At 54.5% G+C, this 25594-nt stretch overlaps 1 protein-coding gene across 1 annotated transcript in view; it reads left to right on the top strand.

Moving 5' to 3' along the window:
• The first annotated feature begins 3219 nt into the window (after positions 1-3219).
• Positions 3220-25594, top strand: part of PEAR1 (platelet endothelial aggregation receptor 1) — a 30452-nt gene continuing 8077 nt past the window's right edge. The window contains exons 1-16 of the mRNA XM_060256743.1: positions 3220-3322; positions 5053-5157; positions 7056-7156; positions 7701-7793; positions 13157-13403; positions 15287-15410; positions 15976-16112; positions 18113-18325; positions 18592-18766; positions 19012-19132; positions 19221-19384; positions 20288-20390; positions 21613-21759; positions 22422-22550; positions 23768-23896; positions 24389-24613. Of these exons, the coding sequence (XP_060112726.1) occupies positions 3228-3322; positions 5053-5157; positions 7056-7156; positions 7701-7793; positions 13157-13403; positions 15287-15410; positions 15976-16112; positions 18113-18325; positions 18592-18766; positions 19012-19132; positions 19221-19384; positions 20288-20390; positions 21613-21759; positions 22422-22550; positions 23768-23896; positions 24389-24613 (2308 nt within the window). The 5' untranslated portion in view covers positions 3220-3227. The remainder of the gene's footprint in view (positions 3323-5052; positions 5158-7055; positions 7157-7700; positions 7794-13156; positions 13404-15286; positions 15411-15975; positions 16113-18112; positions 18326-18591; positions 18767-19011; positions 19133-19220; positions 19385-20287; positions 20391-21612; positions 21760-22421; positions 22551-23767; positions 23897-24388; positions 24614-25594) is intronic.

Raw genomic sequence — 25594 nt, 5'->3', positions numbered from 1 at the left:
GACTGGTTTCAAATGCAACAAAGAAGAAGAAGATGATGATATTGGATTTATATCCCGCCCTCCACCCCAAAGAGTCTCAGAGCGGCTCACAATCTCCTTTACCTTCCTCCCCCACAACAGACACCCTGTGAGGTGGGTGGGGCTGGAGAGGGCTCTCACAGCAGCTGCCCTTTCAAGGACAACCTCTGCGAGAGCTATGGCTGACCCTAGGTCATTCTAGCAGGTGCAAGTGGAGGACTGGGGAATCACACCCGGTTCTCCCAGATAAGAGTCCACACACTTAACCACTACACCAATCTGGCAAATAAAGAGTTTGGTGGAAAGTGATCTTAAAAATGAAGGAATAAGGTGAGAACAAACGGAAATGGAAAAAGTTCTGTTTGGAGATAATGAAAAACTAATTTTGAAAATTTATAAGTTACTTTTAAAATGGTCTACAGAAGTTGAAGTAGTGAAATCTCAAATGATTAAATGGGCAATTAATGTAAATAAAGAAATTCAGATGGACACATGGGAATATTTGTGGAAGAACTCTATGAAACTCTCAACATGTCAGAGTATTAAAGAAAATTGTTTTAAGATGATGTACAGATGGTATATGACTCCTAAAAAATTGGCAAAGATGAACAATAAAATGCCAGACAGATGTTGGAAATGTAAAAAACATGAAGGTTCTTTCTACCATATGTGGTGGACTTGTGAAAAAGTGAAAATTTTTTGGCAGATGATTCAACAAGAGATTTCTAAAATCTTGGGATACCAATTCAACAAAGTGGCAGAGACTTTTCTGTTGAGATTACAAATGGAAAAATTTCCAAAAGAAGATAGGACTTTAATCTGGTACTTGCTCTCAGCTGCTAGGACATTGTATGCGCAGTTGTGGAAGCAAGAAAAAATACCAGAGAAACGGGATTGGATTGTAAAAGTTATGACATGGAGAGAAATTGACAAGTTAACAAGAACCTTAAGAGACTATGATTTAGAAGTATTTAAGATGGAACGGAAAAAGTTCAGAAGATACATGGAAAATAAAAGGAAATTGGACAATTTTTGATAATGACTAAGTATAAGAAAGAGGAGGATATGAATTTTGGTTCTTATTAATTAAGGATACCTTTAATACTAATATTTTAAGTATAGTACACCGGCGGGGGTCAAGTAACGGGGGGAGGGGTGGGTAGAAAGTAATATACGGGATAGAGGGGAAAAGTAGTTATTAATGGACTACTGTAATGCCCTCTACCTGGGGCTACCTTTGTGCCGGACTCGGTAGTTGCAGCTGGTGCAGAACACGTTGGCCAGGCTATTGTTGGGGCTCCCGAAATGGGAGCACATACGGCCGGGGCTGCGCGGACTGCACTGGCTGCCAATTACATACCGAGTCCAGTACAAAGTGTTGGTCATTACCTGTAAAGCCTTATATGGCCAAGGACCAGCCTACCTAAGGGACCGTCTCTCCCCATATGAACCCCAGAGGGCACTGAGGTCAGTGGGAAAAAATAAAATGGCGATCCCTGGGCCGAGAGAGGTCAAGCTCCAAAACACTAGAGCTCGGGCCTTTTCAGCTGCGGCCCCTGCACTGTGGAACCAGCTTCCGGAGGAAGTGCGGGCCCTGCGGAACCTTGACCAGTTCCGCAGGGCCTGCAAGACCGTCCTTTTCAAACAAGCCCATACTGATATCGACTGCTGAATTGCTGTGAATAAAGGATCCGCCATCTACATTACTATCGAACTATTTAAACTGGCAGAATCAGCGTCATAGAACCAACTACTACTACTGCCAGATAAATTTAAAAATTTAAATTAACTTAAATTATGTATTTTAAATATACTAACTGGTTTTTATATGTTTAATTTTTAATTGTTAAATTTAAAGTTTTTATCTATTAATGTAAATGTATAAAATGCTGTTAGCCGCCCTGAGCCGCCTAGGTGGGGAGGGCGGGATACAAATAAAATCTATTATTATTATTATTATTATTATTATTATTATTATTATTATTATTATTATTATTATTATTATTATTATTATTATTATTATTATTATTATGTAAGAAATTGAGTATACTGCCATAAAGAACTGCCTGCCTGCCCAATTAGGTGCCACCAAGGAACTCGCCATTGGCCCTGCAAATGTCCAGCCTTCATGGTCATTGCAGAGCCTCCCCTTTCTCCTCCCTCGTACCTCCCATCCCCTGAGGGCTCAAGAGATTCCGCGGCGGACCAGGAGGGGAGCCGCGGTGGACCAGGAGGGGAGATCACCCTACCGACATTTGACGGTGCGCCACTGATACCAGTGCGCAGGGTCAAGAGCCTGGGAGTGCTACTAGAATCCTCTCTATCAATGGAGGCCCAGATAGCTGCCACTGCTAGATCCGCCTTCTTCCATCTCAGGAGGGCGAGGCAGTTGGCTCCCTTCTTGGAACGCAGCGACCTAGCAACTGTGATCCAAGCTCAGCGACTGGCCATTGGCTGAAGACTTTGCTTTGCTTTCTGGCATCATCTGGATCCCACCCAAAGTGCAGCATGCAACAGGATCATGGCCTCCCTCTTGCCTGCCCACCCAATGGGGACACAGACCTTCAGTGGATGCTGGTTGGTCTCTCCAAAACAAGCCTCCTTCCCCACCCCCTCCCACCCAGTGGCACCTTCAAGACCAGCCCCGCCAACAGTTGAGCTGTTAATCCATTCATGAGACAGACGGGTTGCTTGCGGGCTAAAGGTGACATAGGGTGTGTACGTGAGCCTTCCACTATGAGGGAATGAAGTCCAGCCTGGCGGGAAGATGGCTACGAGTGGTGTTAGCGTTACATGGTGGATTCCATGTTCAGCGCTGCATAACCGGTCGCCTGGATAGCTCCGTGGCGGCACAGCTTCTTCCGTTCCATGGCTGGCCCATGCAGTGACGGGGAAACGTCCATTTGTGTTAGCAAGCACTCTGTACCGGGTTAGAATGCCTGCATAACTTGTGGCTGCTTGTACACATAAGTCCCTTTAGGTTCCTGGATAGTTTTGCCCACACTCTCTGGCCAGACGTGTGCAAGCTCACTTCTCCAGGCACCCTGGCAACCATACTGGTGACTACAATGTTCAGAAAGGGGGCTTTTCCTCACACCCCATTCAGCCACATCAGGGTTCCATCAGGTGACTGGGAGAAGCTCAGAGCCCGCCCCCCCCCCCCCCTTGCATCTTCTCATGCTCAGCTTGTCCTTTCTCGCCTCCTCAGGATGAAGAGGTGGGCCCTTCTCTTGCTGTGGCTGCAGCTGGACTGGGGCACATTGCTCAGTCCCAACGACCCCAACGTCTGCAGCTACTGGGAAAGGTAAGGTGCTGGTGGGGAAAATGAACATAACATAAGAACATAAGAGAAGCCATGTTAGATCAGGCCAATGGCCCATCCAGTCCAACATTCTGTGTCACACAGCGGCCAAATATATATATATATATATATATATACACACACACACACACACACTGTGGCTAATAGCCACTGATGGACCTCTGCTCCATATTTTTATCTAACCCCTTCTTGAAGGTGGCTATGCTTGTGGACGCCACCACCTCCTGTGGCAGTGAATTCCACAGTAGGTTGTGGATTGATGGTAGGTTGATGCCAGAAGGGATGTCGAGATCTCTGAAACAGAGTTCTGTGTCAGTCCTCAGGAAAAAGCCATTTATGTTTTCTCGGGCACCATCACAACTTCATGGCATGTCGGTCATTTGCTACCTTGCTGGAAATAGTGCTTTTGTCAAGCTCTGCATCGTTTTGGTGGACATCGGCTGCCTTGTGCATCCAGGGGGTTTACTGATGCAGGCTATTGGAACAAGGCTCCTCTGTCCCCAGGAATGTGAACTGTACCTTTGAGGAGAACTGACCCGCCACAATCCTTGCCTTGGTTCCTCTGGCCTATGCAAATGATGAAGGCCACACTTCATTGCGAATTTCCAATGTCTGCACTTTGACTTGTGGATTCAGGCAGCGTGTAGCACAGGATTTATAACTGTGCACATGGCATAGAGTTGGATTTTGAGTAGCTATGTCTTTTGCACATATTACTCTTAATTTTTTGTAATTTTTTAAATATATGGGTTGAATTATTGGGCACTATTACAGTAAGTTTTCTTGTGAGCTTGTACATTGCTGGTCTGAAGGGCAGCCGTCAGTTTTGCCAAAGCAGAGGGCAAGTGGAGGAGAGGCCCTCCTGGGCTGAGACTTTGAGCCATTTCTGTTCCTCGTGGCCCCTCTTCTAGGCCCACCTCCAGTTGCTGCCAGGCTGGGGCCGAGTGTGGCCATTCGTAGGACTGCATCAGCTTCGGCAGCCCCACCCTGGGTGCCCTCTCCCCTCCGCCCTGCTCCCTGCTGCTCCGGCTGGGAGCTCAAGAGGCCTGCTGGCTGCCCCCACGGGACTCCTCCTTGCACTGCGAACTCTGCACAGGGGCAGACGGCACTTTTCTCACTTGGCAGCTTTTACCACCCCTGATTTTTAAAGGTTTTGAATGTTTCTGCAGACAGGAGGGGTCCCCTTAATTTCTTAAGATCTCCTTGCTCACTATGTGAGCCTGAGCCAAGCAAGCACCCACAGCTTTGGCCCTGTCAAGAATTAGATACAACCATTGTTGCCTCATTTTGGGCAGGAGCTCACAGGAGCGGAGCTGCAGAGCCTCTGAGCTTGATTGGGCTCTTCCTTACTTAACCCCCCTCCCCCAAAAAACAAGCTTGCTTCTGGCCTCCATTGTTCAACCCCCCCTCCCCCCCCGGTGACGATTTTGCTGAACTCTAAGATTTGACAAACTTTCTAGTGTTTTTCCCCACAAAAAATGGGAAAATAACCAAAACCTATCAAGCAGACAGGTGGAAATCTTCATCCTGCTACTGTGGCCACGTAGGTGAACGTAATTTTTATGGGAGTAAGGTTTTATGGTGACTTATAATTCAAGAAGCTGAGCTGTTCTAATTCTTCGGGTGATGTCAGGGGGGGTGTGTGTGCCATATGCAAATGAGTTGTGCTGATTGCAAATCAGGTTGATGCAAAAGTGTTTGATCTCCGCCAGTTTCACCACCCCCTCCAAGGAGTCGTACGTGCAGCCCATGGCCCAGGTCTTTGAGGAGCCCTGCAACGGGATGTGGCCCTTTGCCAAGACCTGCACTCGGCACAGGTAAGAACCCTGAGAAGAGGCAAACGGGGCCCTTGGCTGTGGCAGAAGCAGCACTTTGAGCACCGGAGCAAAGTCCGAGTCCAGTCAGGCACCCTTAAGACCAACAACGATCTTTATTCTCGGCGCAAGCTTCCCTCTGTGCACAATGGGCTCAAACTTTGTTCTCTTGCTTCAGACCAACATGGCTGCCCATCTGAAGCTAACTTCTAGCACCATAGAGTTTCCCCTCCCAAATTGCTAGATCGTCCAGGAAAACCATAGAGTTTTCCCAGAAGCTCCTAGAGCAGCCGGCGTGATGACGTCACTATGAGTGATGTCATCGCACTGACAACATCGAGGGAGGATCCCCCCCACCAGCCCAATGCAGGTCAGCGGGGTGGGAACCTCCAGGGCGGGGAAGACCCCACCCGGCCGGGGAACTTGACAGCCCTATGACCCCCCCAAACTGCCCGCCTGTTCTCACCCCTGGTGTGGCTCTCAAAGCTCCCACCGTCCAGTCTGGTGGCTTGGAGAGGGCGTTTGGCTCTTTAAATCAATTCTCCAAGTGATTTTAAGAGAGAAGGCTTAAATTCACTGGTGACTTGAGAATGCATTTCAAGTTAAACGTATTTTGTCCTCTACCTTGCATTTTGGTGAAAAAGGCAGGCTAGCAATGAAGTCCACCCATGTCCAGCCTGTTTCCTGTGGTGAGGGCAGAGGGGAAAACACCTTCCCATGGCGGCCTGACTTTTCTGACGTTTCCTGCAGCAGCCAGTTCTGAAGGGAAACAGGGATGATGGCTGCCCTATCACAGAGGCTGTACAGGCGGCCGTGTCTGTCGTTGCTCTCCATGTGCAGCTGCCATTCAGAGGGCCTCTTGTGGCTGAGATCTGGCAGTGCCACATGCGCCCACCCTTTGGGCCTGCTCTCCTCTCCTTCCAGGCCATATGACTTGTTTGTCCTTCATCCCAGGCATGGGGGTTGGGCAGGTCTAATGTGGCCAGTCTGGTGTAGTGGTTAAGTGTGTGGATTCTTTATCTGGGAGAACCAGGTTGGATTCCCCACTCCTCCACTTGCAGCCGCTGCTGATGTGACCTTGAGTCAGTCTCAAGTTCTGTCAGAGCTGTTCTCTCCAGAGCAGTTTCTGGGAGAGCTCTCTCAGCCCCACCCGCCTCACAGGGTGTCTGTTGTGAGGGAGGAAGGGAAAGGAGATTGTGAGCTGCTCTGAGACTCTGTCCTTGAAAGGGCAGCTTCTGGGAGAGCCCTCTCAGACCCACCCACCTCACAGGGTGTCTGTTGTGGGAGGAAGAGAAAGGAGATTGTAGGCCGCTCTGAGACTCTGTCCTTGAAAGGGCAGCTTCAGGGAGAGCTCTCTCAGCCCCACCCACCTCACAGGGTGTCTGTTGTGAGGGAGGAAGGGAAAGGAGATTGTGAGCCCCTCTGAGACTCCTTCAAGTAGTGAAGGGCAGGTATAAATCTAGTCTCCTCCTCTTCTTCTTCTGATTTCATTTCCTGAGCAATATCGATCTTCTGAGCCCTGCAATCCCTCCTTGCCCAGGGTTGTGCCCTGTCAGTCCAGGCTGGTGCTGCTCTCCTCCCCCTCTTTCAGGCCACAGGCAACCTTGGGGGGGGGGGGGTTCCTGGTTCTTCACTAGCCCCCCAAAGACTTTGCACGCACCCCAGCCCCTCCCTGCAGCCACGTCTGCTGTGCCAGGCTGGGGGTGTGTGCAGGGGGACAGAGCCCACATTAGTGCCCAGCTGGGTTGTTGCTGCCTTTCCACGGCTCATGGCCACCACTAGAGACAAGAGGTGTGAGTGGAAGGCCTCCGGGACTTCCCGCTCCTGGGCAGCTGGCCAGACCTGGCTTCAGTGCTGCCACTGCCCTGCCTGCCTCCACTCTCTCTCCCTTGGCTCCGCAGAGTCCTCTACAAGACAGCCTACCGCCAAGGCGTGAAAGTCGACTCCCGGAGGAGGCACCGCTGCTGCCAGGGCTATTACGAGAGCGCCGGCCTCTGCGTCCGTAAGTGAGGGGCCCCAGCCTTTGTCTGAAGGGGCTTGTGGGGCCACCTCCTCTGCCGGCTCCTCAAGAAAACCACGAGAAGGTGGGGAGATTGCGGAGGAGCCCTCTGAGAAGGGGCTGAGCCAGGAGACCCCAGAAGAAGAAGCTGGCGGGGGGGGAAGGCAGCTTAGAGGACATCTAGCACCCCCCCCACACACACACACACACGCACCCCGCATGCCCTTGGCCCAGGCTGGGGGGGGTGTGGAGAAGAGGCTGGCCAGGAAGACTGCTGGCGCTAACAGCAGGGCCACCTCTCCGCTCTGGACGGTTCCAGGCTCTGCCAGCCTTCCCCACCCCTCTTTTGGTAAATAGCTGAATCCCCTTTGGAGCCCTCACCAGGGCCCAGACCTCCACTCCCTCTTTGGAAGGCCCCCACCTGGGCCAATTTCTGCCGGGCCTTCTTCCCCTCCTTGCCCTGAGGGCTCTGCAGAAGGCTTGTGGAGGCCCCGGCTGCCTGCCCGGTGACCCCTTCTCCGCTTCTCTCTCTCTCTCTCTCCTCCAGCTCGCTGCACTCACGACTGCGTCCACGGCCGGTGTGTGGCCCCAGAGCAGTGCCAGTGCGAGCAAGGGTGGAGAGGGGCTGACTGCTCCAGTGGTGAGTTCGAGAGAGCCCGCCAGATGTGGATTAAGCAACAGTGGGTGTGGGTGGGTGGGTGGCCACATCTGCACCTGCTCTTCTTCTAGAACGTGGTGGGAATCCGGACCTTGCTTAGAAAACAAGGAAGCTGGCTTGTAGGCATGGAGAGAAGTGCCAGACCTCAGCAGAAACATTGCCAGCAAACCACAGCTGCCTCTACCCCAGCTCAGCACCCCCAAGGGCCACTCAGTTGCGGGGGGGCGGGGGGAACCAGGCCTTTCCTCCTCCTCCCCTCAGCTGACCTCAACGGGGGCTATGAAAGAAGCCCAACTGCAAGGGCTTGGATGCTGCAGTTTGTATCCCTGGCTGCCCTGGACTCGTGGGGATGGGCAACATCATGTCTCTGCAAAACACCTCCTGTCTGAGGACTGAGCAGGGGCCTCAAGGGGAGGCGAGAATCCTAGAGTGGGAAGGGACCTCCAGGGCCATCTAGTCCACCCCCTGCACAATGCAGGAAACTCACAAACCCCTCCCCCTAAATTCACAGGATCCTCATTGCTGTCAGATGCCATCTAGCCTCTGTTGAAAAACCTCCAAGGAAGGAGAGCCCACCACCTCCCGAGGAGGAAGCCTGTTCCACTGAGGAACCACTCTTAATAGTCATAGAATCCTAGAGTTGGAAGGGACCTCCAGGGTCATCTAGTCCACCCCCCTGCACAATGCAGGAAACTCACAAATCCTTCCCCCTAAATTTACAGGATCCTCATTGCTGTCAGATGGCCATCGAGCCTCTATTTCAAAACCTAGAATCATAGACTTCTAGAGTTGGAAGGGACTTCCAGGGTCATCTAGTCCAACCCCTTCCCCAATGCAGGAAGCTCACAAACCCCTCCCCCTAAATTCACAGGATCTTCATTGCTGTCAGATGGCCATCCAGCCTCTGTTGAAAAGCCTCCAAGGAAGGAGACCCCACCACCTCCCAAGGAGGAAGCCTGTTCCACTTTGGAATTGCTCTTAACAGTCATAGAATCCTAGAGTTGGAAGGGACTTCCAGGGTCATCTAGTCCAACCCCTTCCCCAATGCAGGAAGCTCACAAACACCTCCCCCTAAATTCACAGGATCCTCATTGCTGTCAGATGGCCATCTAGCCTCTGTTGAAAAGCCTCCAAGGAAGGAGACCCCACCACCTCCCAAGGAGGAAGCCTGTTCCACTGGGGAACCTGTCATAGAATCATATGGAAGGAACCTCCAGGGTCTAGTCCAACCCCCTGCACAATGCAGGAAACTCACAAACACCTTCCCCTAAATGCACAGGATCCTCATCGCTGTCAGATGGCATCCAGCCTCTGTTGAAAAGCCTCCAAGGAAGGAGACCCCACCACCTCCCAAGGAGGAAGCCTATTCCACTGGGGAACCTGTCATAGAATCATATGGAAGGAACCTCCAGGGTCTAGTCCAACCCCCTGCACAATGCAGGAAACTCACAAACACCTTCCCCTAAATGCACAGGATCCTCATCGCTGTCAGATGGCATCCAGCCTCTGTTGAAAAGCCTCCAAGGAAGGAGACCCCACCACCTCCCAAGGAGGAAGCCTGTTCCACTGAGGAACCGCTCTTAACAGTCATAGAATCCTAGAGTTGGAAGGGACCTCCAGGGTCATCTAGTCCAATGCCTGCACAATGCAGGAAAACCACAAACACTTCCCCCTAAATCCACAGGATCTTCATTGCTGTCAAATGGCCATCTAGCCTCTGTTTAAAAACCTCCAAGGAAGGAGCGTTCACCACCTCACAAGGAAGCCTGTTCCACTGAGGAATTGCTCTAAAGGTCAGGAAGTTTTTCCTAATGTTGAGCCGGAAACTCTTTTGATTTAATTGCAACCCACTGGTTCTGGTCCTACCTTCTGGGGCCACAGAAAACAATTCCACACCATCCTCTATATGACAGCGCTTCAAGTACTTGAAGATGGTGATCAGATCACCTCTCAGCTGCCTCCTCTCCAGGCTAAACATCCCCAGCTCCTTCAGCCTTTCCTCATAGGACTTGGTCTCCAGACCCCTCACCATCTTCATCGCCCTCCTCTGGACCCGTTCCAGCTTGTCTATATCCTTCTTAAATTGTGGTGCCCAAAACTGAACACAATACTCCAGGTGAGGTCTTACCAGAGCAGAGTAAAGCGATACCATCACATCACGTGATCTGGACACTAGACTTCTGTTGATACAGCCCAAAATTGCATTGGCCTTTTTAGCCACTGCATCACGCTGTTGACTCATGTTCAGCGTATGATCCACTAAGACCCCTAGATCCTTTTCGCACATACTACTGCTAAGACAAGTCTCCCCCATCCTATAACCATGCATTGGATTTTTCCTACCTAAATGCAGAAGTTTACATTTATCCCTGTTAATATTCATTTCATTGATTTTAGCCCAGTTTTCCAGCCTGTCAAGGTCATCCTGTATCTGTCTTCTTCTGTGTTTGCAACCCCTCCCATTTAGTATCATCTGCAAATTTAATAAGCATCCCTCTATTCAAAGATTTCAGGTTTTCACGGCTGGTAACATCATTAGGGTTTGTAGAATCTTTCGGGATCAAGTGCCGTGTTCTACTGGAGAAAGTTTTCCTTCCAGATGTTTCGTTCTCAGCTGCGGAGAACATCCTCAGTGGCGTTGCAGCCGGAGCAGGCGCTCAGACCTTCTTGGCTGCTGTGCATTGAGTGGGGCCAGGGCTGCTGGAGAGCTGCTATTTCTAGGTTGGAGACGGTGTGATGAAAGCAGCCCTCCAGCAGCCCTGGCCCCACTCAATGCACAGCAGCCAAGAAGGTCTGAGCGCCTGCTCCGGCTGCAGCGCCACTGAGGATGTTCTCCGCAGCTGAGAACGAAACGTCTGGAAGGAACACTTTCTCCAGTAGAACACGGCACTTGATCCCGAAAGATTCTACAAACCCTAATCCCTCTATTCCTTCATCCAAATCATTGATAAAGATGTTGAACAAAACAGGTCCCAGGAGAGATCCTTGAGGCACTCCACTTGTCCCTTCTCTCCAAGAGGATGAGGAACCATTCACAAGCACACTTTGGGTGCGATCCGTTAACCAGTGACAGATCCATCTAACAGTAACAGGATCCAAAGCACACTTTACATTTCCAAAGTCTTTCCTATTTGCTGGGCATCCCAGTTTTCTCAGTCCCAGGAGCTGAGGCCAGCAGCGCTGCCAGACCCAACAGATCGAGGCTGAGGAAGAGGGACAGTCCTGGTCGATCTCCCGGTGGCTGCGGAGGGATGTGAACTCGGGTCTCCGCTCTCTCAGCTTGGTGGCACCGGTCTGCTTCCACAAACGCTCCGCCCCAGCCTCTCCGGAGACAGTCCGGGTGGCTTGCTTGGAGCAAGGGAGACGTTCCTTTGGCTTTCCCTGGGGCTGCCGGGAGAGCTGCCTCCTCTCTCTGCAGGGCTGGTGGGCTGAGGCCACACCCATCCTCCTTCCTCAGTCATCCACGGGGGGGGGGGGGCGGAGTGAGACTCCAAAGAAGTCTGCCAGAACAGGAGAGGCACGGAAGAGGGCACACCTTCCAGGCTCACTTGCTTTCCGGAGCCCACGAGGAGGCCGGCGGCTGCTGCTAAGTGCTGTCCCCATGGAGGAGAGTGCTCCCCGTGGGGCTGGGAGAGAAGAGACAAGCGTCAGCCCTCCTTGCCAGTGGGGGGTGGGATGAGGCCCTCGTGCTCTGCCTTCCCTCCTCCTGACGCAGTGACAGAGAGAGCGGAAGGAGGTGGGGGGAGCTGGTGGGAAAGGGAGAGGAGGGCAGCTAAGCCCCCCGGAGTGGAAACCAAAGCTCAGGAGAGAGGGGACAGCAAGCCGGTGGCCGAGAAGATGTCCCTTTAAAGACCTCTCTGTTTCCCACACACGCGCGCGGGGGTGGAGCCTGGGAAACCATCCCTGTGGCTGCTGCTGCTGGAAAAGGGCAAAGGGGGTGGGGGCGGGGGGTCAGGAGGGGCATTTTACCCCTCCAAGCAGACTTGTGTGCATTAGGCTTCCTGTGAAAAGACGTGTTTTCAGTTGCTTTTTCAATGAAAAGGACACTGATGTCTGCCTGAAACATACCTGCACCCAACCTCTCTCTCCAAGATAAGCACAGGAGTGCAAGTACCCAGGGGAGGGGAGGGGAGGGGAGGGGAGGGGAGGGGAGGCGCTCTCTTGCAGACACGCGCTGAAGGGGTTTGGGCCCAACAGGAACAGGGCCAGGGGAACTCGCTGGCAGGGAAGATGGCTGCCCTGGCAGAAGGGAGGCCTCTCTGCTCACCACCACCAGCAATCCTGCAGTGCCTAGAAGCTGCCAGCTCCCGCCCCCCCCCCCCACCCGACTGTTGCTAGGCAGAGGGAAGAAGTCCGACTCTGCTTCATTGTGGGGGGTGGGCTGTGGGACATACACACAAAAGCAGCACAAAAGCACACGGAAGGAAGGAAGGAAGGAAGGAAGGAAGGAAGGAAGGAAGGAAGGAAGGAAGGAAGGAAGGAAGGAAGGAAGGAAGGAAGGAAGGAAGGAAGGAAGGAAGGAAGGAGAACTATAAATCTTCATTGTTGTCTCGTACATCACCCAGGGGCCAGTGCAAACCGGGATTGGGTGATTAACTTTACTACTACTTCTACTAATAACAACAACAATAATAATAATGCCTCAGTGGCCTCCTGAGCTGTGTGCAGAGCCTTTCTGCACAGGCCAGTTCTCAGAGGACCTGATGCACCGCTCCCCGCCGCCCCCCCCCGCCCCGTCAGAGGGGAGAGGTCTCACTAGCCGAGAACTTCCGAGGGCCGCCCTTGCTCCCTCCCTGCCTCTGGGAATACAGAAATGGTGGGAGGAATTACCTCTCTTCCAGGCTGGCTGCCCATAGTGCCAGTTTGAGTTTAACCTCTGAGCAAGTACAAAGTGTAAAAACCCAGCATTACAAAATGGCAAAGTCTTACATCAGTACTTGGGCGAAGAGTCGCATCATCCCAGCAGATGTGGGTGGCCCCTTTGAAAAGGTCCTTCCTGCCCCCCCCCCCGCATCCCATGAATGCTGCGTGCCTGGGGGGGTGGGGGTTAGGGTGCAGTTGGGGGCTCTGGCCAGCAACCTCCAATGGGGCAGCAGCTGCGTCCAGAGCTGAGTCTTCCGTGTCGTGCGTCGCAAGAGCTGAAGCCACAACCTCTCTGAGGACAGAGGGATCATTTGAGCAGGGCAGCTGCAGCTTCTCTTGTCCTTGACTTGCCCCACATTGCAACCCATGGCCTGGCCTGGCTCAGAAGGGAGGTGCCAGCAGACAGGACAAGTCCAGGGGCCCTGCTGCATCTCTGGTCTCCCTGCCGTCATCTTCTCTCTGTCTTTCTCTCTCTCATCCAGGCTGCAGCCAGCTGCTCTGGGGGCCGGGCTGCAGGAACTCTTGCACGTGTGTGAACGGAGGCACTTGTGACCCTGGGAGTGGGGCCTGCACTTGCCCCCCAGGCTATAGGGGCCCTCTGTGCCAGGAGCCGTGTGCCCCGGGAACGTATGGCCAAGGATGCCTGCTGGACTGCCAGTGCGAAAACGGGGCTCCCTGCGACGGGGTGACCGGGGCCTGCCTGTGCCCCCATGGATTCACAGGCCCTCAGTGAGTGGGGGAAGGGCGAGCAAAGCTGCTGGGAAGGGGGCACTGTGGAAGGGGAGGCAGACCACGTTTGAGTCTAGTGGCATCTTGAAAAACAATGAGGTTTTATTCTGGGTATAAGTTTTTGTGCGCACATAGAATAAAACTGTGAGTGCCTCTGGACTCAGACGTTGTTTTGTTGCTTCAGACCAACACAACACCTGAACAGATTTTCATACCGCTTTCCATTCGCTAAACCATAGATTTGCAAGATGCAGGGATATGATGTGTACCCTTGAATTTCTGTAAAACTGTGAGTCTGGTTAATTTGTGAAATTCAGTTGCTTAATCAATCTATTGCCTCTTTGGGCAAAGATCAAACAAGCTGCAGGGTTGGGCAAAGATCAATACAAGAAGAGAAGAAGAAGAGATTGGATTTATTCCCTGCCCTTTACTAGCCAAAGGAGTCTCAGAGCAGCTAACAATCTCCTTTCCCTTCCCCTCCCCACAGCAGACACGCTGTGGGGCAGTTGGGGCTGAGAGAGCTCTGACAGAAACTGCTCTTGAGCAGAACAACCTTGAGAGAACTTGTGGATGGCTCAAGATACATCAGCAGGTGCATGTGGAGGAGGAGTGGGGGATTAAACCTGGTTCTCCCAGGTAAGACTCCACATGCTTAACCACAACACCAAGCCGGAACCCAGAAGCCATTTGGAGCTGCAGTGTGTGGGGAAGAAGAAATACTTCTGGCTAGCCCTTGTTTCCCAAAACCCGGGGGGACAGGAGCATGGCCATTCTAGATGGGAAGCCTCAGAACCAGCCATTTCCTGTAGAATGTTTATAAATTCAAGTGGGGGGGGGGCGGGAATTCTACTGACTCAACCATTTTTATAGTATTTTCACAAAGTCTCAGACTGCCTGGAAAAGCTGAACTCTTGTTAGGGTCACTTGTTAGAGCAGAGCTTGACCAATCCAGCCCTCCAGGGCACCTAGAAATGTCAGAGTGGTGCTGAGGATTTTCCGCCAGGGCCTCTTGGTATTTCTCAGTAGGAGTGTGGAGCCCATTTAGAGGAGGGGCAGAAGATCCAGGTCTGCAAGGAGATCCAGATTTATCCCATATTTATTGATACACACAATACTTTTGTTACAGCTTGAAAAGAAATGACCTGTGAATTGAGCGGGGGAGGGGTTTGTGAGTGTCCTGCACTGGGCAGGGGGTTGGACTAGATGACCCTAGAGGTCGCTTCCAACTCTATGATTCTAGGTTTTTCAACAGAGGCTAGATGGCCATCTGACAGCGATGAAGATCCTGTGGATCTAGGGGGAGGTGTTTGTGAGTTTCCTGCATTGTGCAGGGGGTTGGGCTAGATGACCCTGGAGGTCCTTCCAACTCTAGGATTCTATGACCAGAAATAGTAAAGAGTTTTAAAAGATTAGTTTTTGTGGAATAATAAGGAAGGATGACAATTGAAGCTAATACCCTGAGGGCCAAGAAACGAGTCTGCCTCCTCAATTATTGGGATGGCTCCTAGAGCAAAGAAACATGTCCAGGCCTTGACTTGAGGACTTTGGGTCCAGGCAGGCATCTCTGCATTTTCTACCTGCGCCTGGCAAGTACAGGCCAAGTTAATCAGGAACGCTCTGATCTGGATTCTGTCGAGGGGGGGGGGGGGGGCTGGGAGAATAGCAGCGGGGGGGGGGGGGCTTTGGGCTTGCTAGCCTGGGCTGGGGAGCTGTTGGGGTTTCGGAGGCCCCTGGATGCAGCCTGCGCTGCGGTTTGGATTGGTGCGGGGGGGGGGGGGTGATGCTTCAGGGGAGGGGCCAACCTCTGGGTGGTGGGATGGGGCAGTGGGGCATGAGCCTGACCCTCCTCCCAGTGCTCATCCACTGGTGTTCATCTCTCCCAGTTGCGAGGTCCCTTGCCTCAACAGCAGCAGTGGAGTTTGGTGCCAGGCTGACTGCGTTTGCCAGAACGGGGGCATCTGCCATCCCCCCAACACCAGCAACTGTGCCTGCCCTCCTGGGTGGATGGTAAGACTGGGGCAGGGAATGCTGGGACTTCCCCCCTCTGCTGTAGTGTTTAGGCCCACTTGCATTCGGGGAGGGACGGTGGCTCAGTGGCAGAGCATCTGCTTGGGAAGCAGAAGGTCCCAGGTTCAATCCCTGGCATCTCCACTAAAAAAGGGTCCAGGCAAATAGGCGTGATAAACCTCAGCTTGAGACCCTGGAGAGCCGCTGCCAGTCTGAGTAGACAGTACTGACTTGGATGGACTGAGGGTCTGATTCACTATAAGGCAGCTTCATCTGTTCCCCCACCAGACCCTGCCTCACCCTCCCGCTGTGTCTCCTCCAGGTCAGCAGGGCCGGGGCACTCTGTGGCACACGGCATGAGGGGAGGCTGGCAGCCCTTGAGCTTTTGGGCCAAGGCAGGGCTGTGTTGGCATCGCCTGGACAGCGGCCCCTCTTACCCTCAGCCCATGTGTTCCACTGTGGAGAGGGAGCTGCTGAATGGGAGAGGGACGAAGGGGGTGGGAAAGATGCTCACAGGTTCTGGAGACTGGAATGTGGCTGGGTTTCTTTCTCCTCCCCCCCCCAGGGCACCATCTGCTCCATCCCCTGCCCTGCCAGGCACTTTGGCTCCAGCTGCCAAGGGGAATGCCGCTGCCACAACGGAGGCCAGTGTGACCCTGTCAGCGGGCAGTGCCAGTGCGCAGCGGGTTACATTGGAGAGCGGTGAGTAGGAGCCATGGGGAAGGGTGGGCATGCAGTGGTTGGGCCGGCTTCCAGAGTTCCCAGAGGGGAGCTTCCGCCTGCTCCACAGAACAGCGTCTGGAGCTGTCCCTCCATCCCAAGGAAACTCCTCAAAGGGAAGTGGGAGGGATGGATGGCTGCCGGTGGAACGGAGCACTTCCACACCCACGTCATATCCCACCCTGCTCATCCCTCTAGGTAGGCAACCCCCTAGGAGGTGGCTCCACAGTCTTTCCCCTCGGGCGCTACCAGAGCTTCCCTCACTAGGTGGTTGGCCCTTCTATTGGATTTGGTGGTCGTTTGAAAGAAATATGGGTGAACAGATCTTGCTTGCTGTGTCGCTCTGCAAAGGGAATGGAAGGCCCCCAGGCAGATTCCATTGCCCTAGTCCAAAGTTTCTGGCCATGTTTGGTTCTGCTTGGTTCCCCACTTCCGTGGTCCAGTCACATACGATTATCAGCATGTCTTGGTCAGATGTGTGATGAATGTCTTTGTGGACACTTGCAGAGCAGCTTTCCGTTTCTTTTGGGCACCTGTAAACTCGAAGGATGGCCGTGTGGGTTGGCTTTCCATGAAGTATGACTGATATTACTCGGTTACCCCGGAGTGCCTGAGCTACATCTCGCCCCGTTATTAGAGCCACTCTGTCCCTTCTGGGTTTGCCATTTCCTGACTGGCCGTATCCTGAGACAGCCGCCCGCTTCCGCTCACTCTGTCCCAGGATTGCCACGTCCAAATGTTCCACTTCTTGTTTTAGGATCCCAAGAGCATCTGGAGTCAGCCTTCTTATACTCCACGTTGCTCTTATACGCCTCGTATGGTTTGGACTTTTCTTTTGCACCTATTCACTTATTTTATTTATATCCCTTAGATTTCTCTCCCACCCTCTCCACAAGCAGACTCAGGGCGGCTAACAGGCATGTTAAAAACCACAGTTTTCAGTAACAATCTTAAAAACAATAAAACTTAACAATTAAATAATTTAAAACTACATATTTGGTGCTATTCAAGAATTTTGATATAGGCAAGTCAGATTACGATGGTGACATAGTTCTTCTGATTATCTGTTTGTGGTCCGTCTGATGGTATTGCTCAGCAGCATAGAGTGGCAGCCTTCTCCCACTTCGTTGTTATAGGCCTGTCAGAAAAGTTCAGTTTTACAGGTCCTGTGGAATTGGGAGAGGTCCCGCAGGGCTCTTGTGGCCTCTGGGAGAGCATTGGGGCTGCCACTGAGAAGACCCTGGCCCGTGTAGAGCTTCTTCTGGCCTCCCTTGGTCCAGGGATGGACAGCGGATTTTGAACTCCCGAACGCAGTGCTCTCTGGGGCACATATGGGGAAAGGTGGTCCCGTAGATAGACAGGTCCTCGCCTTGACCATTTATTCATTCATTCACTTGTTTGTTTGTTTATTTCTTTATATATCTTCTGCCCTTTCCCAGGAGTGGGCTCAGGGCAAATAACAACAACAGATAAGGTCAACATCAGCACTTTGAAACAGACTCAGAACACAGTAGGCAGCCAGTGCAGCTCTTTCAGCACTGGCCGAATGTGCTCCCCTCTCGGGAGCCCCGTTAACAGCCGTGCTGCAGCATTCTGCACTAGCTGCAGTCTCTGAGTCAGAGTCAAGGGCAGCCCCATGTAGAGGGCTTTACAGTAGTCTATTCTCAAGGTGACTGTAGCATGGATCACCATTGCTAAGTCACAGTGCTCCAGATAAGAAAGTTTAATAAATGAATAAAGAGAATAATATTTCCCAGCCATACAGTTGAGCTTGTGAGCAAAGGAAAAGAGCAGTCACCATATTTGAAATCTTGGACATGACCTCTGGGGTGGGGGGGGATTTATCCACAACATTAAATTCACATGTCCTTTTATACCAGTTGTTCTTTTTTAACTGAAGGCAGTTGCTAGAACTGAAATGCTAAAAGCTCAAGTCTGGCTTTTGCTTTTATGTCGTTGCTCTTCTCTCTCTGCCCGCAAAGGTGCCGTGAGGAATGCCCCATGGGCAAGTACGGGCACGACTGTAGCCAGACCTGCGACTGCGCCAACGGGGGCCACTGCTTCCACATCCACGGGGGCTGCCTCTGCGAGGCGGGCTACTACGGCAGCCGCTGTGAGGAGCGCAAGTGCCCGCCAGCCTTCTATGGCCTCACCTGCGAGGGGTCGTGCCCCTGCGACCCCCAGCACACACAGAGGTGGGCAAGAGGCATGTGGGTCTGAGGGAACTTTGGATCAAACCTGGCAACTCCTCAGTACCCAATGGAGTGACTGCAGAATGGGGGTGGTGCCTGTGGCAGAAGAACGTGCTTTCGCTGGCCTGCCCTCCTGGGTGTTCCTCCACCCCCCCCCCCAGCTTCCCTGCCAAGGCCTGAGGCCTGGCCTCTGTGTCTCGCGAGGAGAGCTGGCCCGTCCAAAAGAGCAGTGCCACAGAGAGGGCTGACTTGTGCTCCTTCCCCCCCAGCTGCCACCCCCTCACGGGCGAATGCACCTGCAAGCCAGGCTGGGCGGGGCTTTCCTGCAACGAGACCTGCCCCCACGGCTACCATGGAGCCAGCTGCCGGGAGCCCTGCTTGTGTCTGAACGGAGGGACGTGCGACAGTGAGACGGGCCGCTGCCTCTGTGCCGCGGGCTACATGGTGAGGCGGGGCCAGGGCGGGAGGGAGGCAAGCCCTGCGGCCAGAGGATCTGCCCCCCCCCCCCCCGCTTCTGCTGTTCCCTGTGAGGCCTGAGGGGCATCTTCCAGAGAGCCCCCCTCTGCTCAGCAGCCCCCTCCATGGGCATGTCCTGCTTGCCTTCGGGGGGCTGCCACCCCCCCCTCCCACCCCACCCCACTGCTGTGACTGGGCTGCAGCTCCTCCCTCACACCTTCCTGTGCCCACAGGACGAGCACTGCTCCCGCCCCTGTCCCACGGACACCTATGGGGTGAACTGTTCCCTGCACTGTTCCTGCCAGAACGCCTTGGCCTGTTCCCCCCAGGATGGGGCCTGCGTCTGCAAAGAAGGTCTGCAACGGGGGCACGGAGGGGCAGGGCAGGGCAGGGGGCTCAGGAGCACCTCCCCTGCTCACCTCTGCCCCTCCCCCTTCTCCAGGCTGGCATGGACTGGACTGCTCCCTCCCCTGCCCGGGGGGCACCTGGGGTGCCGGCTGCAACAGGACCTGCCAGTGTGCCAACGGTGCGGCCTGCAGCCCTGTCAGTGGGGTGTGTTCTTGTGCCCCAGGCTGGCAGGGCAGCCGGTGTGAGGAGCCCTGCCCGGTAAGATTTGATTGGTCTGCAGCACAGTTCTGTATACCGAACTCCTCCGTCCGCTCCCAGGCTGCTAGATGCCTCACCATGTCTGTGTCTCTTTAAGAACTCCTGACATGCTTCTTTGGGGCTTCCCCGCCCCCCCCCCCAAAAAAAAAATGTCACATACAGTCCTTGGGTCATACAGGCAGTAATGCCTGGTAGCCTGGCTTTGAGCATCCTGCGTGAGCTTCCCCAGCTCAGCCAGACCCCCTGAGTCACCTTTCAGTGGTGCTTCTTAAGGGTCAAGAGCAGTGAAGTCACCCCCCCACCTGCTCAGGTGGCCTGGTCCAAAGGCTCAGCCCCTCCCTGCAGAACCCTTCTGCTGAGAGATCTCTGGCCTGGGCCACTGACATATGAACATATATGTGAACCTATGAAGCTGCCTTCTACTGAATCAGACCCTCCTGGGTCCATCAAAGTCAGTCTTGTCTACTCAGACTGGCAGCTGCTCTCCAGGGTCTCCGGCTGAGGTTTTTCATGCCTCCTTGTCTGGATCCTTTTTATTTGGAGAAGCCGGGGATTGAACCTGGGACCTCCTTTTTACCAAGCAGATGCTCTACCACTGAGCCACCATCCCTCCCCTTAGACATATGAACATATGAAGCTGCCTTCTACTGAATCAGACCTTCCTGGGTCCATCAAAGTCAGTCTTGTCTCCTCAGACTGGCAGCCACTCTCCAGGGTCTCCAGCTGAGATTTTTCACGCCTACTTGCCTGGACCCTTTTGAGTTGGAGATGCCAGTGGGGATTGAACCTGTGACCTCCTGCTTACCAAGCAGATGCTCTACCACTGAGCCACCGGCCCTCCCCCTGACAGGGCTGGTGGGGAGGGGGACCCACCAAATTTCCCCGCTTTCTCCCTCCCCTCAGGACGGGCTCTACGGCTTGGGCTGCAGCAGGAAATGTGCCTGCCAGAACGCTGAGGGCTGCGACCCAGAGGCTGGGGGATGCCGCTGTCAAGCTGGATGGGCAGGTGAGGGGGGGGCACCAGGTAGGGGGGGGCAGCAATGTGCAATTTCTCCCCAGGGATCTTGTAGGAAATGAAGATATTTGTACTCAGGAATACCATGAAAATTCCCAACAGCACAATTTTATATACTAACTAAATTATAAATTATTCATTTCCCCACAATCGGTAAAAGATGCTTAGGTTTGATAGGGGAAGTATTTTATAGATTTCATCTCCCCGATGTCTGGGTTTTCCCCACGGCTTCAAAATTTCTGAAGCTTTTACATCTGTGAGATCCGGGAAGAAGTACCTTGCTGGACTTCTGGACTAGATCCGAAACGGCCACCCAGCGAAAGCAGCCGGGGAGCAGGCAAAGGAAGGACTGCGGCTGGTTTCCTTAAGAAGCAGATGGGGGGCGGGCAATGGCATTTGCTCAGAACAACAGGCAGGACTTTGCGTTGATTAAATTATCTCCCTTCTCTTTCTCAGTTGTTGGTTTAAAAAGAAAGAAAGAACTAGCCCTGATTTACAGGAGAGGATCTATTTGTTTCGGCCTCCTTGAAGTCACTTCGAATCCCCGCCTTCCAGGCAGAGGAGCCCTGCTCGGAGCCCCCCCCCCCGTCCGCCCCCCCAATGGTGGTGTCTCTTGCAGAGAGTGTGCCTGGCGGGCTTGCAGCTAGGCCTCATTTGGGCAGGAGCTCACAGGAGCGGAGTTCCAGAACCCTGGATTTTATTGTGCTCTTTCTTGGCCCCCCCCCAAAAATACTTGCTCCTGGGCTCCATTCTTCAACCCCCCCTGTGAGAAATCTGCTGAATTCTAAGGTTTGAGAAACTTTCTAGTATTTTTCCCCACCAAAAAAGATAGGAGAAGAACCAAAACATATAAAGCAGGGAGACGGAAATCTTCATCCTGCCACTGTGGCCACATAGGAGAAAGTAATTTTTAAAAAGTATGATGGGAATCAGGGTTTATGATGGCAATTATCATTCAAGAAGCATTTGAAGGGAGCTGCTGAGCTGATTTAGCCCACCTTCTGGTGATGTCGGGGGGGGGGGGAGGGGTGTGGCATATGCAAATGAGTTGTGCGTTTAGGGGGAGGGGTTTGTGAGTTTCCTGCATTGCACAGGGGGTTGGACTAGAAGACCCTGGAGGTCCCTTCCACTTCTAGGATTCTGTGCTGATGAGCTCCGGCGCCTCTTTTTCTACGGAATGACCCCTCCCATCCCTGCTTCCCTCTTCCCACAGGCCCCTCCTGCAGCCAGAGGTGTGCCGGGGGCCGGTGGGGGGTGCAGTGCCGCCAGACCTGTGCTTGCAAGAACGGGGCCACCTGCTCGCCCCAGGACGGGAGCTGCGATTGCCCCCCAGGCTTCCGGGGGCCCCAGTGCCAGCGCCGTGAGTACCTGCCCAGTCCTGTGTGGGGTGTGTTGGGGATGAAGAACAGCTGGCCCTAGGGGCAGGCATCCTTTGGCCATACCGGCTTTTGCTCTCAGTCACTGGCTGGGGCCTGATCTACTTCTCTGCAAGTACGGCCAGTCTCTGGTCCCTCTCCATCTCCTTTTGGGCCTGTTGGGCATCAGGCCAGACAGGTTGCTTGCAGGCCCTGGAGGGGAGATGGAAGAGGGCTAGCCCTGTTCCCCCACAGGAGTCACCCACAGGCCAGGCAGAGAAACAAGGGGGCAGCGGAGAGGGGTCAAAAAGAGCACCAGTCAGACGGCCCCCCTTCCGTATGTCCAGATGCAGTGAGGCTGGTGAATAGTCACATTTCAGACCACGGGCCCTGGATAGAGGCTGGCTTCACGCAAGGCCCTTCAGCGGACGCATAAAAAGCAAAATAACTACAGAGGCCATGCTAAAATCGGTGTGTCTAAAAGCGCCATCCATTGTTTCATTCCTTCTTTCAAGGAGAGATGTGCGCTGCTCGGCCCCCGTTTGCATTTCCACCTTCAAGGGAGCGCCTGAGCCTTCCAGGGCCTCCTGTGGGCAAGGGAGCACAACTGAAAAGAGAGCAGCAACCCCTCCCCCCCACCCTCACCTCTGCCCTCTTCCCTCCACAGCCTGCCCACCGGGGCGCTACGGCAAGAAGTGCGCTGTGCCCTGCAAGTGCGCCAACCACTCCCTCTGCCACCCCGTGGACGGCTCCTGCGACTGCTCCCCTGGATGGACGGGCAGCGACTGCTCCACGCGTGAGTGACGGCTCTGGAGGCGACTGGCGGAGGGGAGGCGGGAGGCCGGACACTTGTGTGGCACACCAGGCTCTACAGCGGGCACGGCTGCAGCAGGTCCAGGAGGGCAGACCCGAAGAAACGGCTGTGGTGCTGCTGAGTCAGTGTGGAGCTGCTGGCCAGTCCCCTGCCTCCTCTGCTCTGCACAGGGTGGGGTGGGGGGGGAGGGTGGGCAGCTCCTCTGCAGAAGGGGCCGCTTCAAGGACGGGGAGCTCCAAGGCCACTCAGGGCCCCCAGAACTGCCCCTTCCTCAGCCACGGGCTCCTCTGGGGCCACGCATGACGTGGCAGCATCCCCTCGGCTGAGTTAGGCTCTGAGCCTCCAGCTCCCACCTTTTTGCCTTCTTCGCTCAGGAGAAATGGCCCCAGAGCAACCCGGTGTCTCCAGCAGCTCCCCACTGTCATGCCTGGTGCTCCTGAGGCAGAGCTTTTGCTCACAGGACTCCACAGCTTAGAGGGAGCATCAGGTGGGGCTCCACAACGTGGCTGTCTGGAGTCTCTGTGGCGGGATAGAGTCCCTTGGCCCACTGGAGGTGGAGAAGATGCAGAAGCTGAGAATGGCAGATGAGCCCCTGCCCCCCCCCCCCGGACCTGGCCAGGGTTCCATCTAGCCTGTGCAGGGGGGGAGCAAACTGGGCCTAAAAGCCCAGGCCTTCTCCTGACATTGTCTCCTCCTGGCACTGGGGGCGGGGGGCGGTCCTTTTCTTACCATGGCTAGTAGCCCGAGGGGGGGGTGGAGAGAGAGAGACAGGGAGGAGGGACAGAGAGTTTCTTCTCTCTCATGAATCCCCCTTTGAAATCCTTCTTCACGACACCCACCAGAAGCGAGTTCCACAGCTGAATTGCTGAGTAAAGAAGTTTCTCCTTCTGCCTCTCCTGACCCCATTGCCCCCCAACGTCATGAGCTGCCCTGGAGTCCCACCGTTATGGGGCAAGGAGAAAAGTCTTCTCTTTCTCTGCTGTTTCCACGCAGTGTTATAAACCTCTGTTGGGTTCCCCTCAGCTGTCCCTTCAGAAACAATCACTGGAGAAGTCCCAGTCTCTTAAGGTCTCCCTGGCAGGGAAGGTCTCCATTACCCTCTAGCGGGGAGGTTGTGCCATGAGCTGCCCCTTCGAGGCCTGCCCATGTTTGGGGGTGGGCTTTCTCACGCAGCATTGACCCTCCCGGTCTCTGTGCAGGCTGCCCGCCGGGTTCCTTTGGGGAGAACTGCACCCACCAGTGCCGCTGCTGGAATGAGGCCGGGTGCCATCCGGAAACAGGGCAGTGCTTGTGTCTCTCTGGCTTCACTGGTGCCCACTGTGAAACCAGTAAGTATGCCACTCTGCCCCACTTCCTCTCCCTCCCTTGATGTGGTCCCTGGGCTTGGGCCCCCAAATTACCTCCCCCAGAGGAGACCGACTTCCAGCTCAGTTCCCCACCTGTGGCCCAAGAGCTGGGGGCAGCTGTCTCCCACCTGGGCACAAACCAGGGCAGCAGAGAAGAGCCCTCAGGCGTCCTCACGTTCATGCAGAGCAGAATGACTGCTGGTGGTCACTTGGATGCTCTGTGTGTGTGTGTGTCTCTCCCTCTCCCCACCCCTCTCTGCGGGCACACACCCCTTCTCTGGGCACGGGCACTGTGCGGGATGTGCCAGGCAGCCGCCAGGCTCCTCAAGGCCTGGGGCAGTGGGGGGCTGGAGAGGGCACACCCTTTGGCAAAACTGGTCACAGAAGCGGCACCAGCTGCTCCCACCCTTGTCCTTTCCTGATGGGCGGCCATGTTCCTGGCTGGACGAGGTAATGGCCTTTTTCTTCCCTGAGGAACAGGAAACCCCGACCATCCGTTCGATATGGTTCCTGCGCCCCCCACTGGCTCCAGCGGCAGCCTAGGGGCAGTGGTTGGCATCGTGGTGATGGCTGCCCTGCTGGTGGCAGTTCTGGCACTCTTCCTCTATTACCGGCACTGGCAGAAGGGCAAGGAGAACCAGCACCTGTCTGTGGCCTACACCGCAGGGCGGGCAGACACTTCCGAGTATGCTGTGCCAGGTGAGATGAGGGGCTTTGTGCCATTGGCAGTCCCGGGCTCCAGTAAGCACAGGGCAGCCATTGGGGGGCAAAAAAAAGACCCAACATACCATGAGAGGGCGTGGCCTCCTGCCTCGGGGCCTCCCACCTCCAAATTCACCCTCCACCCAGATTTCCTCCTGCTGTCCCTCAAAGGAAACGGAGAAGAGGTGTGTGGGCTGCCCACAGGGGCAGAGTCACATGCCGTGGCAACACTACTCCCCATGGAGACTTGCCTGACACGTCTTCCTGCTCTTAAAAGGTGGCAGTGGCTTGAGCTCCCTCAGCAGGCTGGGACCAGGGCCGGCGCGGGGCAGTAGGCGGGGCGGGTGGTGGCCTTGGGCGCTACGAGGTGCCCCCTTACTCCCCTACACTCTGGGGGCTTCTCAGCGGCGCCCGGCCACTTCCGGGTTGAAACCGACTGAGAAGCACCTTTCCATGAAGCTGCCGGTCGCCTTTTAAAAACTACACTCTTTGGGGGATCCAAGGAAAGGGGGAAAGCAGCGGTGCACCACCTGCCACTCTCTAGTCCCTTATGATGACGTCACTTTTAGTGACATCATCATGGTGCGCACTGGGGGGGCATGGCACGGGGGTCTGCCTCTTGTCGGCCGAACTCAGAAGCGGGGGAGGGGAGGCAGGGGGAGGGTCTGCAGTGTGAGGAGGGGGTGGGCAAGAGGAGCAGGCAGGAGGAGGTGGGGTTCCGGGGGGGGGGGGGGCTGGCCCTCCTCGGCCCCCCTGCCCTCCCAGTCGCTTTCTGGTTTCCCTGCTTCTTCCTTCCCTGCACTGGTTGTGGGATCTCATGGCTGCTTTTTGAAATTGAATTGCTGCAGTAGAAAAGAGGCAGAGGCCAGCGCCACCTTCAGAACTCACAAAAGTTGTGTTGTGGCTGCAGGAGAGGCGCTTCTGTGAGCCTGACGGAGTGTGCAGGGAGTCAGGAAAACTTCTCGTCTGCCACAAACG

The sequence above is a fragment of the Heteronotia binoei genome, chromosome 1 (assembly GCF_032191835.1).
Source record: "Heteronotia binoei isolate CCM8104 ecotype False Entrance Well chromosome 1, APGP_CSIRO_Hbin_v1, whole genome shotgun sequence".
Taxonomy (NCBI): Eukaryota; Metazoa; Chordata; class Lepidosauria; order Squamata; family Gekkonidae; genus Heteronotia; species Heteronotia binoei.
The sequence above is the reverse complement of the archived record's forward strand: the minus strand, read 5'-3'. Positions and strand labels throughout refer to the sequence as shown.